Source organism: Lutra lutra, chromosome 14 (assembly GCF_902655055.1).
Source record: "Lutra lutra chromosome 14, mLutLut1.2, whole genome shotgun sequence".
NCBI lineage: Eukaryota > Metazoa > Chordata > Mammalia > Carnivora > Mustelidae > Lutra > Lutra lutra.
Genome location: NC_062291.1, coordinates 32,457,287 through 32,476,917, shown reverse-complemented (window position 1 = coordinate 32,476,917; position 19,631 = coordinate 32,457,287). Strand labels below are relative to the sequence as shown.

General features: G+C 42.4%; 1 protein-coding gene across 2 annotated transcripts in view; it reads left to right on the top strand.

Moving 5' to 3' along the window:
• The first annotated feature begins 2,596 nt into the window (after positions 1 to 2,596).
• Positions 2,597 to 19,631, top strand: part of PPA1 (inorganic pyrophosphatase 1) — a 36,310-nt gene continuing 19,275 nt past the window's right edge. Inside the window, exons 1-3 of one of the 2 annotated variants that reach the window (XM_047702966.1) lie at positions 2,597 to 2,781; positions 5,594 to 5,652; positions 18,854 to 18,907. In XM_047702966.1, the coding sequence (XP_047558922.1) occupies positions 2,718 to 2,781; positions 5,594 to 5,652; positions 18,854 to 18,907 (177 nt within the window). In that variant the 5' untranslated portion in view covers positions 2,597 to 2,717. The other variant, XM_047702967.1, reaches the window with a different exon arrangement.

Sequence of the window (19,631 nt, the reverse complement as noted above, 5' to 3'; positions counted from 1 at the left end):
TCTTACTCCCACTGCCCGCAAGGGAAAGTTCCAAAGCACTGACATAGATATCAACTCCAATAAAACACCAAGCCAGGGCGTGGTGTTTTATTGGAGTTGATATCCATGGGCTTTCCTAACACACAGGATGAAATAAAAAACAGTGTGCAAGTCCGGAGGTCGGCAAGAGTTTGTTATCTTGCTCTGAGCTGGCAGGAGGCAACGGGGAAAGTGTCTGTAGAATACAATTGCATCATTTCCATCTGTTTGTTAAGTCAGCCACAGATACGATTCTGGCTTTTTCCTGAAGTCTAGTTCCTGTGCTCAAAGGCAGAAGACTGATAGAGCAACTTAATCCAAAGATCATCCCCTTAAGAAACTCCCTGAATTTAATCCTACTTTGTGTTCACTCTGCAGAGATTCCTTTAATTTCCAGTAATACATTGTATTACTGACTAAATTCCTACTCGACTCTTTTTGCCTGTCCTGTATTCCAACTGGAGTACAACAGTGTGGTGTACTGTTCAAAAGGTCAATGAGACATGGCTTTCTGAAAATTAATGGGAGACTGGATGGAGACAAGGGAGGAACACTCTTTGTAACTCTTTAGGAAATTATCTTACTAGGTTTTCATTTCTACAGGGGCCATCTCATTTTCCATAGTAGACATGGCTTTGAAACAGAAAAGTTTAAGTCAAAATGAATTTTTTTTTAAAGATTTTATTTATTTATGACAGAGACACACAGAGAGAGGGAACACAAGTCGGGGAGTAGGAGAGGGAGAAGCAGGCTCCCCACTGAGCAGGGAGCCCAGTGTGGGCCTGGATCCTAGGATGCTGGGATCATGACCTAAGCTGAATGCAGACACTTAACGACTGAGCCACCCACGTGTCCCAAAAATGTCTTTAAAGCATATTATCTTTGGGGCACCTAGGTGGCTCATTTGGTTTAGTGTCCAACTCTTGATTTCAGCTCAGGTCATGATCTCAGGATCCTGGGATCCAGCCCTGCCTTGGGTTCTTCAGAATCTGCTTGAGGTGGGGAATCTGCTTGAGGATTTTCTCTCTTCCTCTGTGCCCCACCCCACTCATGCACATTCTCTCTCTCTCAAAAATAAATCAATATATCTTAAAAAAAAAAAAAAAAAGGCATATAACTTTAATGCCCCAGAAAAACAAGATCTTTTAAAGGAACCCAGCCCATTGAACTAGGCATTCTTTGAAATATTATTATATAATCGAATTAGTGAATAATCAGTTCCTAACTTATAATTTGGATTTTGAAATACACTTAAATTTTTTTTAAGATTTTATTTATTTATGAGAGAGAGCAAGCCAGAGAAAGCAGGAGCAGGGGGAAGGGTAGAGGGAGAAGCAGACTCCCTGCTGAGCAGGGAACAGGGTGCAGGGCTCCACTCCAGGACCCCAGGATAATGACCTGAGCTCCAGGCAGACACCTAATCTATGGAGCCACCCAGTCGCCCCTGAAATACACTTTAAAAGTATGTATATAGGAGTGCGGAAGTAAGTGATGCAATTAACCGACCACAGCCTCAATCAGACTTTAGTTGTTGGGGTCTGGCCTGACTCAATAAAACGCATGCTGAAAAACAAGCCCTAAGGAACTTATGCCTGAGAGAAATGTGCTCAAGGGCCTCTGAGCGCATGCTCGGACCATCCCAATGCTTAGAATTGAAAAGCCCCTGGGGATCTGGGGTGAGTTGAGCAAGGAGGGGCCACATGACTCTTCCTTCACTGGGGAGGGTAGAAATAACAAGTCATATTTCCATAGTGTTTACAACGAGCCAGACTCTTCCTCAAACTTTAATTAAAAAAATTTTTTTTTAATTTATTTGACAGAGAGAGAGGGAACACGAGCAGGGGGAACAGGAGTGGGAGAAGCAGGCTCCCCATTGAGCAGGTAGCAGGATGCCGGACTCCATCTGAGTACCCAGTGATCATCCTGAGCTGAAGGCAGATGCTTAAGGGACTGAGCCACCCAGGTGTCCCTTCCTCAAACTCTTGACACGTATCAACTCAGTTAATCATCCCCTAAACCCGTAATAGTTACCATTTCTATCTCCATTTACCAAGATGACAAAGTGAGTTAGAAAGGTTGGCAGCAATTTGCCCGCTGTCCCACACTAGAAAGTGGTAGAGCCGGTTACTCACCAGGAAGCCATTGTGGGGTGGGAGTGGGGTCAGTAATACACCTCAAGTCCGAAAAACTGCACACCTTTAAGTTCAAAGGCAAGGCCCGCCTGATGATACATGTGATTTCGGAACTCCTTTTGACACAAGGAATTACTCGAGGCGGGGATGGTGGGGTGTAGGTGGGAGAGAGAGTTCCCTGTGTGCACGGTGGGGGAGAGGTCGCCGGTCAGTTCCTAGCTGGCGCAAGCTCTCGTCCTCTGTCAGAGTCCCCAAGCACTCGGGGCGGTGGCAGTACACAGGCAGAGCCAGAGCTCGCCGCCAGCCACGTGTCCCAGCCAGAGAGCCAGGGGGCTGTCCCGCGAGGGCGGGCCCGGGAGGAGGGGCTGGGGCGAGAGGACGCGCGGGCTGGGCGGAGTGCGCCTGCGCGCGGCGTGGGCCGGACGGGGGTGGGGTGGCCGCTTAAAGCGGTTCTCCGCCCTGCTTTCGGGGCCATTCTCCGCGGTGCGCAGGCGCGGAGCTTTCTCCTTGTCAGTCGGCGCCGCGTGCGGGCTAGTGGCTCTGTGGCGGCGGCTAGTCAGCAGCACCATGAGCGGCTTCAGCAGCGAGGAGCGCGCCGCGCCCTTCACCCTCGAGTACCGAGTCTTTCTCAGTGAGTGTCGGTGGCCCACGGCCCCTCCCCTCCCGCCAGCCCATTCATTCCCGGGCCTCGCCTCGCCTCGCCTCCTACCCCGGCGCCTGCGGCCCGCGCTCCGCCCCTCGTCCCGGGCGCGGGCAAGGTTCCTCGGGCTGCCCGGGGCCTGGGCCGGCCCTCCGGTTTCACACGTCGCGCTCGCAGACGGGACGGCGAGGCTCGGCATTCCCCTTTCCCACGCGCGGTGGGATCCGATCCCGGGCCGGGCTAGTTCTGCAGGTGTCCTGCTCGGGCGGGCACCGTCTGATGGAAAGGAAACCACCGAGTCACCTTAGAAGGCTGTCTGGGGGTAAACTAATCCTCGTTAGAGGATTGCTTGATTTGGAGGAACTGGGGCGGGGTGGATGATTCCCTGAGGACCTTAATTCCTGAACTGTAGCTCAGCTTGTGGGCATCCAGCAGGGTCCAATGCAACCCTGCGTTCTGCAGACGGGGAAACTGAGGCCGGGGTCAGGAGCGGTCAGTGGAGGACCGAGCCGATTCCCCAGGGTAGCGCTCCTGCCCCTCGCGCCGGGCTGTCCCCGGTAGCACAGATGCTGGGAAGGCGCCTTGTGAAACAGAAAGCTGTTCCCTTCAAGTCAAACAGGTGACGTCAGTCTGGGAAGCACGAGCGAGAAAGTGCCAAGTTTTTGCCCCTGGGCAGGGAATCGGTATCTGAGGGGGACCCACCCCAAGTCCGCACCTCGAGCTGCGCTTAGAGCCCAGCGCGCTGCGGGCTGGCTGAGCTCCTCTTTCCCTGGCGCACGACCTTTTTTGTCTTGCAGGTGGAGGAAAGCTACCTCGGGGTTATCTCTATCTCTTACTCCCTCCCCCCCGCGCCCCGCCAAGCTTCTAGGAACAGATTATTGGAGACGTCGGAGGTGTTCGAAAATGTGTCACCCAAGGCGTTTCTGTTTTAACTGTAAACAGTTTACTCGGGAGGAAACGGGCAGGTGCAGAGAAGTCTGCGTGTGGTGTGTGAAGGGTAGGAAAGAGCCGGAGAGAGGGGGATTAAAGGGAATACGGAGAGAATGAACAAAGCTCCTAGCAAAAAGTAACCAGCTGTGGGAGGAAGAAGAAAGTAAACTCAAGTTTACGCATGTAGCTGAAGGTTACCATGCAAAATCCAGGAAGGGTGGGACTCTCCATTTTATTTAATTTAAATAAGTTGATTAAGGGCAGTGTGGGAACTTTTGACGAATAAATCACTAAACTTTTTCCTGGATTTAGTGTTGACTCCGGAATTGCTCCGTAAGAGGGATTTAGAGAGGTGACCCTAGATTTTGAAGGTGGAGGGATGATTGGGGAATTGTCTTAAAGCAGTATTAAAACAGTAGTTTTTAGCGGCGCCTGGGTGGCTTAGTGGGTTAAAGCCTCTGCCTTCGGCTCAGGTCATGATCCCAGCGTCCTGGGATCTACCGGCATCTGGCTCTCTGCTCAGTGGGAAGCCTGCTTCCCTCCCTTTCTCTCTGCCTGCCTGTCTGCCTGCCTAATTGTGATCTCTCTCTCTGTCAAATAAATAAATAAAACTTAAAAAAAAAAGTAGTTTTTACTTAGGTTATGTAATGGTCATATTTGATGGCCATTATGGAAGACCATAGCCACTCCTTGACTTTGGCACTGGCTAAAGTAACTTTTTATCAGATAGAATTCTCTGGGACTTAAGAAATAACAATAATTAGAAACAACTCTGTAATTACATAATTGTAAGGGTTTTTTAAAATCACGGAATTCTTAACACCCTTCCTTAGAGGATTTTTTTTTTTAACCTCTGTAATGTTAACATTTGCCAGACCTAAAATTGATAGTGGAGGGCACCTGGGGGGCTCAGTTGGTTAAGCATCTACCTTCTGATGGGGTCAAAATCCCCCCCCCCTTCCTGGAATCAAGCCACATGGGGCTCTGCAGGGAGCCTGCTTCTTCCTCTCTACCTGCTGCTCCCACTGCTTGTGCTAGAGTGCGCTCTCTGTCAAATAGATAAAATCTTAAAAAAAAAAAAAAAAAACCCAAATAAACAAAACCAGATAGTGGATAGGATTGCAGAGTCACAGGTGACTCTGAAGGGGTGGGGGTGGGGGGGTGGTCACTGCTCAGTCTTTGCTATTCCACCTTGGTTTTTAAATATGAAGGGATATTGTATGGACTGACCCTTAGGTTTCTTAAAGAATAGTAAGGAAGTTTTGAAATTACTTTTTGGACATGGTAGTTAGATCTTTAGAATATAGAAATTACCTGTGAAAGTGTTGTTGGAACTTGATTATCCTTAAGAAATACAATAATCTAACATGGCTCCTGGAACATTACTTAAGACAGTGGGGTTTTATAATTCAAGTTCTCCCGGAGCCCAATTATTTCACTAGTTCTGTAAACTGTTAACTGATATAAGATCAGTCCAGTACAATTTGATCCCCTTTTATATCCCCAGTCACTGCTAGATTGGGGATATAAAATATTATAAGGCAGCCCTTGCCTTCATTGTAGAGGTTCGTATCTGTTAGACACCTAAGGAAAGCATAGGATGAAAACTTAACCCAGTCTTAGAGGGGTTAGGAAGGTAAAGTATACAACCACTTTTTCTGGTGTGGGAATAAAAAATGTCTACATCACTCTTCTGGTGAGTGGTGTTGATAATGGAGGGAAGCTCTACAAGTGTGTGCAGGGGGGTATCTTTTTTTTTCAATTTAATTTAAACCTAAAATTACTCTAAAAATTAAATATTTTGTGTACTTAATGCATCTGGAAATACAGTTAACAAAAAATTAGTAATAACTTTTTCTAATTCATTTTGCAGAAAATGAAAAAGGACAATATATATCTCCATTTCATGATGTTCCAATTTATGCAGATAAGGTAAGATGTCCTCATTTAAACAGTCTCTTTACTCAGATCAGTTAGTTCTATATGAATTTTCATATAGGTCTTAATAAAAGCTTAAAATGCCTCATTGTGCTGTGAGTTAAAGGTACATTGACTGAATAAGAAGTCAGTCTTAATTCCAGATTATTTGGCTAAAGAAGCAACTATAAATTGGGGAAGGAATAGAGGAACAGACACAAGCTGCCTTGGTTTAGGAGCGCCTGGGTGGCTCAGTTGGTCAGGTGGCCGGCTTTTGGTTTCTGTTCAGGTCATGATCTCAGGGTCCTGGGATCGAGCCCTGCATTGGGTGGGGGGGTCCTCTGCTCAGCAGGGAGCCTGCTTCCCTCTCTCTCTCTCTGCCTGCCTCTCTGCCTACTGGTGATCTCTCTGCAAATAAATAAATAAAATCTTAAAAAAAAGAGCAAAAATAAGCTAGAGTATTCAGTGACTACAGGAAAACTCAGTAATTTTAATGGGTTGGTAGAGTTAAGATGCATAGTGTTAATAAAGGTTGAGTCTATGGGCTTTTTTTCCTTTTTCTTTTTTTTTTTTTAAAGAGAGAGAGCTGGTATGCAAGTGGGAGAGGGTGGGAAGAGGCAGAGGGAGTAGGAGAGAGAATCTTAAGGAGGTTCCATGCCTAGTGTGGAGCCTACTGCGGGGCTCCATCTCACGACCCTGAAATCATGACCTGAGCCAAAATCAAGAGTTGGATGCTTAACCAACTGAGCCACCCAGAGCGCCAGGTCTACAGACTTTAAAAAGAGTCTGTTCCTATGCTCACCGGTGAGCTGAAGAAACCACACAAATTTACCACAAATTGGTAAGAATCTTACTTTGCTAGGAAAAAATGTCTACAACTATATATTCCAAAGTTTTTGTGATCCTTTGGAGGTAGAATTGCTAGTGACTCTTTCTGTTTTTATTTTCATTTTGCCTTTTTATATTTTCTAGTCTTTTTACAAAGAGTGTGCATTATTTGTACAAATTTAACTATTTTGTTTTCATTCATAGCTTTAGATGCCTTCCCAATAGTAAAAGATTGTAGTATATTTTGGAACCAACACAAGGACAAATGTCTGCTTCCTTTTTATACCTTTAAAAATTCTTTTTGGGGCACCCAGATGGCTCAGTCTGTGGTACATGTGACTCTTGATCTCAGATTGTAAGTTTTTTTTTTAAAGATTTTATTTATTTATTTGACAGAGAGAGATCACAAGTAGATGGAGAGGCAGGCAGAGAGAGAGAGAGAGGGAAGCAAGCTCCCTGCTGAGCAGAGAGCCCGATGTGGGACTCGATCCCAGGACCCTGAGATCATGACCTGAGCCGAAGGCAGCGGCTTAACCCACTGAGCCACCCAGGCGCCCTCAGATTGTAAGTTTGAGCCCCACATTGGGTATGAGATTTTTTTATTAATGACCTCATGATGATGGAGTTTAAATGGTGCAGGGGCACCAGGGTGGCTCAGTTGTTAAGCATCTGCTTTCGGCTTGGGTCCTGATCCTTTGGGTCCTGGGATTGAGTCCCGCATCAGGCTCCCGGCTCTGCGGGAAGACTGTTTCTCTCTCTTCCATGCCCTATGCTGTGTTCCTTCTCTCGTGGTGTGTGTGTGTGTGTGTGTGTGTGTCTCTCTATCAAATAAATAAATAAAATCTTAAAAAAAAAAAAAAAAAGAAAGAAAGTAAATGGTGCAGACTCAGGGGTCCCTGCTGAGCATGGTTCCCACACACCTGAGGATGGGCCCCTACTGACTGCCCAGCCCTCAGTCTAGCTGAAGGCTTCTGCTGCAGCTCATCCTGGAGACCCCAGGCCTCCCACACTTCGCAGAAGAACAAATTGCAACCCAGACCCCAGCGAGAGAGCCTGGGATCCTAGAAGCCGCACGCTGCCAGTAGAGGAGGGAGAGAGAATTGGCAGCAACATCCAGAACCTGAGTGGGAAGTGGAGGGGTGGGCTATTGTGGTTTTTTGTTGTGGTGGTATTTTATTAAATTTTTCCTTTTCTTTTCCTACTTACTTTGAGGGACCACTCCCAAGACTTCAGGCTTTCCGTTTGGGTCTAGTTTAGACCAAACTCACGTGGTGCTTCTGAGGAGCCTGCCTGAGCTTGGCTCCTCCTGGAGACAGTGGAGCGCATAGCTGGAGGCCAATTATGTGCCACAGTTACGGAGGGACCTCTAATTGGCATGGTTTTCCTGTGGGATTCTGAAAGTTGTACTTATTCAGAAACTAATTTGTTACATCTGATTTCTCGGGAATTGATAGGAACTGCAGAATCCTTCCTCTTGAACTGGCATTATTTGGTTGGCTTGATTGTCTGTCTGGTGTATAATTAATACATATGTATGTATATCAAAGTACTTTACAGTAACCTCTCATGCCATTTTGAGTAGTTAAGCTGTGATGATGACTGAAAGTTTATTGATGGTATCTTGACATATAGATGTGCTAAGGAAGAAAAATATTTTCTTGACACAGAGTTGGTTTTATTGTGTGTTTGTGTCTTAGTCTGTTTGGGCTGCTGTGGCAAAATACTGAAGACTGGATAGCTTAACGACAGCAGAAATTATTGCTCACAGTTGTGGAGCCCGTAGGTCTGCGATCAGGGTACAAACATGGTTGGGTGAGGGCCCTCTTCTGGTCATGGACTTCTAGCTATGTACTTACGTGGAAGAAGGGGCCAGGGATCTCTCTGGAGCCTCTTCTATAAGGCACTAACCCCATTCATGAGGGCTCCAGCCTCATATCTTAAACACTTCCCAAAGGTCCCACCTACTGTACAATCACCATTGAGGGTTAGGATTTCAGCAAATGAATTTTGCAAGGGATACAAACATTCAAAATAGCTATAAGAAACTGGACAATATTCTAGCCAGCGGTCATGCGCTTCTAGCAGTTGCGATGCTTAGTTTTTCCAAAATAGGACACAGAGACTACATTTTGGTGCTGTGTAAAACATCTTCACTCAGATTATTCTGCGACTCCTTGAAGCCTTTGTGGGACTGATTGTTGCGATAACGTGGGATTGCTCAATGAAGACTCAGCCTTTGCACCACCCTGGGCTGGCTCAAAAGCACAGGCTCTTGCAACAACTCTGGATTTCACCAGTGGTCCAGACCTCAGTGACCCTCAGCACTTGAGATTCTTGTCTGAGAAGCAGGAAAGAGTTCTTTTGTTTTGTTTATGAGGAAGTTTATACAAAACACAAAGAAGGGTGTGGCACACAAATTATTTTGGATTATAGCCTAAATAAAAGATCTGATTAATTCCATTGGTTAGAGAAGAGTGTGATTTTTTTTTTAATGCCAGTGTGATTAAGTTTATGTAAATACATTTTTATGTGTGTGGCTGTAGACTTTATCTCTAATATGGTCAGTCATTTGAGGAATGATGATCAGGGAATGTACCTTTAAGACAACTCTGTCAGCTCTACAGGAAAAATGCCTGAAGGCTTATATTGGGAGCATATGTAAACATGGAACTATGTTTCTTTTTTCCTCTTCTAAAAGAAAGTCAAGCTTATAATAGGTTGATGCTTCAGAAATTTAACAGAATTTTTTTGTAGTTGTGTATAATTCTCTCTTTTTTTAAAAAGATTTTATTTATTTATAGAAAGAGTGTGAGAGAGCATAAGCAGGGGGTGTGACAGAGGGAGAGGGAAAAGCAGGTTTCCCACTGAGCAGGGAGACTGACAAGGGGCTCCATCCCAGGACCCCAGGATCATAACCTGAGCTGAAGGCCGATGCTTAACTGACTGAGCCACCGAGGCCCCGTCTTTTTTTATCTTTTTTAAAGATTTTATTTTGGGGGCACCTGGGCGGCTCAGTCGTTAAGCATCTCCCTTTGGCTCGGTCATGATCCCAGGATCTTGGCATCGAGTCCTGCATCAGGCTCTCTGCTCAGCGGGAAGCCTGCTTCCCCTTTCCCTCTCCCCCTGGTTGTGTTCCCTCTCTCACTGTCTCTCTGTCAAATAAATAAGTAAAAATCTTAAAAAAAAAAAATTATTTTTAGCAATCTCTACACCCAACGTGGGGCTTGAACTCACAACCCTGAGACCCCGAGATCAAGAGTCACATGCTCTACCACCTGAGCCAGCCAGGTGCCCTTGCAGTTAAGTATCATTCTTAACTTTCTAGAGAAATCTTTAGAGGTGATATACTCAAGTGGATGCTTTGTGGATAACTCACTTCCTTACAGGGTTTGTATTGTTTTGAATTTTCTATTCCTTTTTATAGAGAGCTCCTTAAATGGAAATTTTTTAAATGTCGCTGAATTAGTAATTTAAATATTGTTTTCTTCCTGAACTTTGTATGTATATGGAATGGGTTTTCTGGATTTTTGTTTTGTTTTGTTTTGTTTATCTTTTGGTTTCATGTTTTCTAAACCAAAGTTAGAACTGGGAACAGATGAAAACTGATGGTAATTAAACTTAATCGGCATGTCATGGGGCACCTGGGTGGCTCAGTTGGTTAAGCAACTGCCTTCGGCTCAGGTCATAATCCCAAGGTCCTGGGATGGAGCCCCATGTTGGGCTCCTTACTCAGCGGGGAGCCTGCTTCTCCCTTTCCCTTTGCCTCCTACTCTACCAGCTTGTGCTCTCTCTCTGTCAAATAACTAAATAAAATTTTAAAAAAATTAAAAAAAACTTAATTGGCATGTCATAACTGAGAATAAACTGCTATCTCCCTGCCCCACCTCTGCCCCAAGTCACACTTGCAGATGACTAAATTTTGAAAACAGATATTCTAACCATAATCTCTGTGGTCTGTCAACTCTGTCAAAAAGGTAAAGTTGGGATGGATGATTAGATATGTGTATAACATACAGCCACAATGCCTGGCTTTATAGGAAAGTCTCAGTAAACAATAACCAAAGAAAATGGTTATTTCTTTAGCCTTTCAGAGCTCTATTTTATAGAGTAAAAATCACTGAATCAGGAATAAGGAATGTAGATATTAGTCCTGGTTTTGCTACTAACTGGCTTTACGATATTGAGCAGGTTACTTCCCCCCGTGTAGTGTTAATCTTGGTGGTGTTTTTATATTACATTCTGCACTGATGTCCCGTGATTCTGTGTGTATGGCTTATTGATGAAGCCTTATTTAAGATCGTTGTAGAGGCTCCTGGGTGCCTCAGTTGGTTAAGTGATGGCCTTTGGCTCAGTTCAGGATCCTGGAGTCCCAGGATTAAGCACCGAATTGGGTTCCCTGCTCAGCAGAGAGCCTGCTTCTCCCTCTGCCCCTCAGTTTGCTTGTGCTCTCTCGCAAATAAATAAATTCTTAAAAAAAAAAAAAAAATCACTGTGGGGGGAAAAAAAAGGTCAAAAAATATTGTTACCGGGGCACCTGGATGGTTCAGTCGATTGAGCATCCCACTCTTCCTTTCCGGCTCCAGTCGTGATCTCAGCGTCCTGGGATTGAGCCCTGCCATGGGCTTTGTGCTCAGGGGGTGTCTGCTTGTCTCCCTTTCCCTCTTCCCTCTTAGGAGCACACTAGCATGCTCTTTCTCAAATAAATAAATAAATCTTTAAAAAATATATATTGTTACTATTTGTCGAATGCTTCCTGTGGCTTAGGTACTAAAGCCTTTATGTGGATTATATCATTTAGCCATCATGTCGTGTCATTCTCTGAGCTGGATTCTTTCATTAGCCCCATTGTCAAGGATCAGCAACTAGAATTTCTAAATGACAGTGGCAGCCTTGAAACCCAGGCATTCTGACTCAGAACCTTTGTTTTTTTTTTAGTTAATTAACTTGAGAAAGAACAAGTGAGCAAGCGGTTGGGGTAGGGGGCAGAGGGTGAGAGAAAAGCAGGTTCCCTGCTGAGCTGGGAGTCCTGGATCCTGACCTGAGCCCAAGGCAGAGAGTTTAACTGACTGAGCCACCCAGGCATCTCTCAGAAACCTGTGGTCTTTACCACTGTGCTATATACTTCCTTGAATGATTATGTGTGTGTGGTGGATTTTACTTTGTGCCTTTTATATTTTCCAAATTTCCTACAGTAAATATCTGTTTGATAATGCAGAAGAAAAGGTTTACTTTATTTATTTAAGCTTAGAATTCAAAGGAAATGCCTAAGAACTTTCTTCCTTTGGATAGGCTCTGAAGTCTTCTGGTCCAGAGATTCTTGGTGACCTCTAGGCCCTGAAATGGCCAGGATGGATTTCTGAGGTTCTGTGAACTCTATGACACTACAATTTTGTGTATATGTGCATTTTTCTTGGGAAAGGTTCTGTGGTCAAAATTGTTAGTCGTTGGGGCGCCCGGGTGGCTCAGTGGGTTAAGCCTCTGACTTTGGCTCAGGTCATGATCCCAGAGTCCTGGGATCGAACCTTGCATCTGGCTCTCTGCTCAGTGGGGAGCCTGCTCCCCGCCCCCCTTCTCTCTCTGCCTGCCTCTCTGCCTCCTTGTGATCTCTGTCAAATAAATAAATAAAATCTTTAAAAAAAATTTGTTAGTCGTTGAAAATCATAGAAAAGTTTGACAGCTGGAAATGCAGTCTTTTGCTTGATTTTATAAAGAGAAGAAAGTAAGTAGATTGTGGTTATAATATCTGTTTTTAAATTTTAGTTCTATTAATCAGTCAGTCTCTTTAATTAAAGTTCTCTTAAAGCTCATCTGAATGGGGGTGGATAGGAACTTATTCTTAGTTATGACACATCAGTTAAGTGTTTTTTCTTTTTTTAAAGATTTTATTTATTTGACAGAGCACAAGCAGAGGGAGCAGCAGGCAGAGAGAGAGGGAGAAGCAGGCTCCCCACTAAGCAAGGAGCCTGAGCCCGATGCAGGCCTCCATCCCAGGACCCTCAAATCATGATCCGAGCCAAAGGCAGACACTTAACCAACTGAGCCACCCAGATGCCCCTCAAATAAACTTTTATCATTTGTTAATGAAATAATTAGAATCCATTTACTTTTTCTTTTTAAAAAATTTAAAAAAAATTTTCAGCTTTACTGAGGCAGGATTGACAAATAATCATGTGTTTACGGTATACAGTGTGATGTTCTGATGTATGTATACACTGTGAAATGATTCCCCCCAATCAAGCATACTGACCTCTTCATTACTTCACATACTTACTTTCTGCATGTGTGTTGAGAATACTTAAGATCTACTGTTTTAGTAGATTTCGTTAAACCATGCTGTACATTAAGATCTCCAGAATTTAATCGTCTTATAATGGAAAGTTTGCATCCTTTAATCAGCATTTCCCCTTTTCCTCTAGCCCCGGCAACCATCATTCTACTCTGTTTTTATGAGTTCGACTTTTTTAGATTCCACTTAAAAGTGAGATCAGACAGTATTTGTCTTTCTCTGATTTAATTCACTTAGCATAATGTCTTGCACGTTCATCCATGTAGTCACCGTGGTGGGATTTGGATTTCCTTTTCTTTTAAGCCCGAATAATATTTGTGTGTATGCGTACACATGTATTTATGTATATATGCAACATCCGTTGATGGACACTTAATTTGTTTCTGTGTCTTGACTATTGTGAATAATGCTGCAGTAAACATGGGAGTGCTCTTCAACATTATGATTTAATTTCTTTTGGATATATACCCAGAAATGGGATTGCTGGACCATGTGGTAGTTCTGTTTTTTGGGTTTTGAGGAACCGCCATGCAGTTATCCATAATGGCTGCACTAATTTATATTCCCACCAACGGCGCACAAGGAGGAATCCATTTATGTTTAATAGCTTAGAGTATATCCTGTAATCAAAAAACCAACTTTGAAAAAGCCTAAAACTAAGGGTAAGAGCCATTGTCACTTGGGGAGCACTTAATAAGGTATAATATCCTTAGAAATGATGAAATCTGGTACACCTTTAAAAAAATTTATTTATTTGACAGAGACAGTGAGAGAGGGAGCACAAACAGGGGGAGCTTGAGAGGGAGGAGACTCCTTGCTGAGCAGGGACCTCCCACGCCCCAATGCAGGGCTCCATCCCAGGACTTTGGGATCATGACCTGACCTAAGCCACCCAGGCACCCCTGGTACACCTTTTCAAAAGCCCTTCCTGGGGCTGGAACATTTCGTTATTCATTATGTGAGCTCTTCTGATAGGGATTTTATATCCCAAAATTATTCTACAGGTGAAAAGAAAAAGGGCAAGCTGCCCTTGTTTTTTATTAGCCTCTTGCTTGATGTCGAATCTCTAGATATATTTAGAAAAAAATCCTCTCTACCACCGTTTTCTGCCAATTTTATTGCAAAACGGAAAAATAAAAGGAAGGATGATGGAATTAGAGAGTGATTTTGTATTTCTTCCTATGTCTGACATTTACTTGATTCCTGAAAGTATCCAGAGGAAAACATGATGGGTCAACTTGAAAATGCTAATTTAAGCCACTTACGTAATTTTGCAATAAAGCATGTCATGTTCAGTAGGCTTCAGATCCCGTGTTGGAAATAGATCATAAGTCATGAGGTGTTCAAAGGTCTCCCAGTAAAGACATATTTAACTTTACTACTAAGATTCAGAGATGGCATATAATTAAGAGCATGTTCCCTATATGCACATACTTACTTTAGTAGTAATAGCCTACCAAAAAGCTATAGCCTGTTCATTAGTAAACAACTCATTAGACTACTCATTTGACCCACAAGAAAAATAACCAGTTTGGAGATGAAACGTATGGTTACCATACTACTGTAATATTCCTGCTTAATCAGTGAAATTAAAAGACTAATCAAGATATAGGTTACATTTCTTCTATTCCTAAAATACTTCTGTTTAAAATCTTTTTGATTTAGGGGCACCTGGGTGGCTCAGTTGGTTAAGCGTCTGTCTTTAGCTCAGGTCATGATCTCAGGGTCCTGGGATCAGAGTCCACATCAGGCTCCTTGCTCAGCAGGGGACCTGCTTCTCCTTCTCCCTCTGTCCCTCTGGCTCCTGGGTGTGTGGGCGAGCACGCATGCCCGCACGCGCGCTCTCTCTCTCACTCTCAAACAAATAAATAAGTAAAATCTTTGAAAAAAATAAAATCTTTTTTATTTAATGGAGTGATGTAATTAATTTTAGCCTTAAGTTTCTAATCTCCTTAGAGTCTGGACACCTTTAACATTGACATTCTTATTGGTGAAATGATCATAAACCTGGGAAATAAGACTGACTGTTATGTGTTGACTTTGGGAAGTCAGAGCTAAAACTATGGTTTGCCTTTCCTCTGCCTCCTACAGGCTTGTCAAAACCATCAAACTAGGGGTAGAGGTTAGTACCTCTTCCTTCCTTCCTCTGAAACTATAAGGAGCTGAGAGCTTGATGCCAAAGCAGGGATTTAGAATCAGAGCATAATAAAGTGGAGAACAGAGTTCTAAGCAGCTCTGACAATGGGGATAATTAGCCCACAGACCCAGGATTGAGCTAAGTCATAGTTGAAACCAGTTGGGATTAGAGAAAAAAGGCATGAATTTGTAACTGGGTCATATGAAATATCCTAAAATCTTGTCTTCGTATTTTAAATGCATAAATGTTGGAAATGTAAGAATGCATGTTTTTTTCCATTTGTTAATTGTAAAATCCCCCAAAACATAAGATTGACCATCTTCAGCATTGTTAAGTGTATAGTACATTCACATTGTTATGCAACCATCGCCACTCTTCATCTCCAGAATTCTCTTCAGTTGGCATAACTGAAACTCCCCCCACCCCCACCCAGACTCCCTGGCAGCTATCCTTCTGCTCTTTAAAAGCCTCTATGAATTTGACTTCTTTAGATACCTCATGTAAGTGGAGTCATATGGTATTTGTCCTTTCGTGCTGGCTTATTTCATTTATCATGTCCTCAAGACTAGCGGTGAATAGAATAAAAGCTTTTTTAACTCCCTAAAAGTCGGATCTCCAAATCAGGTTGTTCCTGTGTGGAGGCCTCAGGCTGGGGACAGCTGGGGGGCGTCCATAAACCTGGGTGAGGGATCTTGTCTGTGAAATGAATGTTTAGCACCTTTTCAAGGGTTCATCCACGTTATAGCATGTGTCAGAATTTTCTTCCATTTTTTGGGTTGCTTCTACATTTTAGATACTGTGAATAATGCTGCTAGGTCATGGGTGTACAAAGACCTCTTCAAGACCCTGCTTTTGGTTCTTCTGGATATATACCCAGAGGTAGAATTGCCGGATTATATGGTAATTCTATTTTTAATTTTGGGGGGAATTGCTGTTTTCCACAGTGGCTGTACCATTTTACATTTCTACCAACAGTGCACAGGAGTTCCAATTAGAATGCATAGTTTAACAGTAAAAGTGTTTCCAGCAATGGAGTAATTGGTTGAATTTCTTAAATTGCCCTGAAAGGCCAAAGGATCACTGGTCCCCTGAACAACTCCCCGAATTGTAAGCCATGGTATCTAGGAGAAATAAACTATTCTTTAGTAGTAGTTCCTGCTAAAGAATGAAGCTCCTGTTTTATATTAAAATACTTAAGTAACACCTCTGTTGTGATAATAATTGGAGAGAATAATTACTAAAAGCTATAAGCTCATTGCTTTTAAAAAATATACAGTAATTGCTATGGCATCTCTGTAAACATTCATTTTATAGACAGGATCCCTCACCCAGGTTTGTAGACACTGTGGACACCCCACCCCCCACCCCAAAGCTGTCCCCAGCCTGAGGTCTTCACACAGAAACAACCCGATCTGGAGATCCAACTTTTAGGGAGTTAAAAAGAGCTTTTATTCTGTTCACCTCTAGTCTTCAGTGCTTGGAAAAGTAGCAGAACAGTGGCACTCAATGATTCATTATTTGTTGAAAGAAAATGAATGAATCAGCTCTGAAGCTCTTTATAGGATACTCCTTGCTATTTTTTGGCCTAGCTAATTTCTTTTCTTCTTCTTCTTTTTTTTTTTAAGATTTTATTTATTTATTTGACAGACAGAGATCACAGGTAGGCAGAGAGGAGGGAGCAGGCTCCCTGATGAGCAGAGAGCCTGATGCGGGGCTTGGTCCCAGGACCCTGAGATCATGACCTGAGCTGAAGGCAGAGGCTTTAACCCACTGCGCCACCAGGTGCCCCTGGCCTAGCTAATTTCTTTTTTTTTTTAATTTATTTTTTATTTTTTATTTTTTTTTATTTATTTGTCAGAGAGAGTGAGCACAGGCAGACAGAGTGGCAGGCAGAGGCAGAGGGAGAAGCAGGCTCCCCACTGAGCAAGGAGCCCAATGCGGGACTCGATCCCAGGATGCTGGGATCATGACCTGAGCCGAAGAGAGCCGCTTAACCAACTGAGCCACCCAGGCGTCCCAATGGCCTAGCTAATTTCTAAAAAGCACCAAACCTTCAGACATTTGGAATTCTTCTGTTTGCAGTAGAGTTATCTTACCATTTTCAGAAAGATATTTTCTTCCCTGTAATGTTGGTTCATCCTTTCTTTGTTGGTTCATTCTTTGTTTTCTTTGCCTGCTTGCCCATTGTAGTTACGTAGGTTTGGAATATTAGGTAATGTGGTTTTTGAGGATCTATACATACTTTTCATTTAATTCAATTAAAGTGCTTAATATAGTTACCAAATTTCAAATTCTTATATTTTATCTCTATTTGCTACTTTTTCACTTGAGATAATTTATTCACTTGGTAATGTCTTCTTTAAAAAAATTAACCAATCTCCTTGGTTTTTCCTTCTTAGTTACTCTTTTACGTGGTAACAGCTCCATCTTGTGAACCTTTAGGATATTGCTGCTGAAAACTGAAAAGTCCTGACTCATTCATAAATGCAAAGATCTTCCATTTTAATACCTGAGGAGTGGTACAAGATGGACATAGTTCTCGAAAACATATAGTGCGGAAAATGAAATTTAATCAAGGATTAGGTCTACCCATGAACAATGTATTACTTTTTCTAAACCACATAGGTATTACTTTACAGGGATAGAGCACTTAGACAGTCCTGGATTTAAATATCTCTAATTTTTTGTGAGTTTTATATCAGGTAGATGTTAAGAGGCTTGGAACAGAAACGTGTGAAAAGCTTTAGTCTTCCCCGGTTTGACAATGAGCTTACATAAGTGACAGAAGTTTTAGACCGTGAACTCTAGCTTTTCTGTTTGATTAAAAGGAACAGCAGGATAATTATTGGCTTAAAACCGTTGACTTACTTCCTTGCAACTTACCAGTTTGCTTTTCTTTTTCTAAGAGTTTATTTATTTATTTATTTGATAGAGAGCAGGAGTGAACACAATCTGGAGAAAGGGAGAAGCAGGCTCTCTGCTGAGCAGGGAGCCCAACCTGGGGCTGATCATGGCCTGAGGTGAAGGCAGTCACTTTATGTACTGAGCCACCCAGGCGCCCCTCAGTCTCTGTTTTTGATGTGAGGTAGCAGAGAAGTAGTCCTAAAAAGTGTGTAGCTACTAAGTGATTTTCATTTGAAGTCCACTTGTAAAAATGTACATTTTATAAAAGAACAATTGCAGATTTGGCTTCATGTGTGCCTTTTGCAGAAGCTGTAAACAGAAAAACTGCATTTCAAGTTTTATTCCTTGGTGAAAATAATTTTCTGACCATTTAGAGCTTGGTTTAAGGCTGTAAACTAATTACAGTAGAACTACCATGGGTTAAAATATTTTTGGAACTTTATGTGCTCTTCAATGTCAAATTTCTTGTCTTTTTGAGGAATACTTGTTTTTTTTAAAAACATTTAAGTTGGGAGGAAAATGTGGGTAATCAAGTTGATTGATTTTGTATGAGGCTAATACTAAAGTATGACAAAGTAATTAAATGGACTTGGGGTTTATCTTACAAACTGCCACTGAAGTCAGAGTTCCAGAAGCATCTTGAACAATTGCAGTGCCACTGGGGGAAGTGAAGAGCCTTTGAAGATGATCGCTTTGAAGATGGCCTTCCTCACACATACAAGTTTTATTATGTTTAAAAACTCTTTCTTTATAGGAACATTCTTACCTACCCCCCAACATTTCATTTTGAAAAATTGATTATGTTTACTGAAACATACAAAACAGTTGAAAGAATTATACTACAGATAAGCACACACCCACCTTGATTATAGTTATTTTGCATATTTGCTTTATCTCTTCATTCATTAGTCAGTCTGATTTTTTGATGAATTTTGTTGAAAGCCCATTGACTTCAGAGGTCCAATCCAATGAACACTTTAACTTTGGAAGAACTAGGGTGTGCTCACTTAAGTAAGAGAACCAGTTAGCTCCTGTGACCCTCTCCATTCTGTTTTTTTCAGGATGTGTTCCACATGGTAGTTGAAGTACCACGCTGGTCTAATGCAAAAATGGAGGTACGTTTCCTCTTATGTTGATAATCAGACTTAGGATATTAATTTGGACCTAGCCAAACTGATTTGCTCAAGGGTTCGATAGCTGAGGTCGAAGATTTCCTTGTTGCTAGTCCCAGTCTGTTTTCCAGTTGGATTTCCTGTTGCCTGCCAGTCTCTCACTTGAGCTCCAACTCATTTACTGTTTGCAAATATGCCGTGAACTTTCCTTCCCCCACGCCTTTGCTTCTGGCATTCTGGAAGCCTGGGATTACCTTTTTCTCCTGTCTTGTTCCCCTAAAGTTCATCACTGACTCCTCCACAGAGTGAAACAGGCTTTCTTTAGTTGCCCCAGCCACCTGTGATTTTATTGAAATTTCTGTTGCATTTTGTTCTTTCTGATGATACCTAATAGGTTAGGCTTTTTGTTGTAGGTGTTACATATTTTATATCACTTAAACTTTTTTACTGTAACCACATTTTGTATATATTATATACTCAAATATTTGAATAAATTTAAATATTTTAAAGGAAAGTTTACGTTGGATAATATTTATTTTGCCCTTTTACTAAAAACCTTAAAACATTTATCAAATGTTAGGATTTATTCCAGGTAATTTAGCTTTTGCATTCTGGAATAAATAAATTTTGTTTGTTTGTTTGTTTTCCCTTCTATATACCTCAAATAAGTTTTCCACTTAAGGCTGTTTATGGAGTAACTTTTATATCAAATCATAAAAATGTGAGA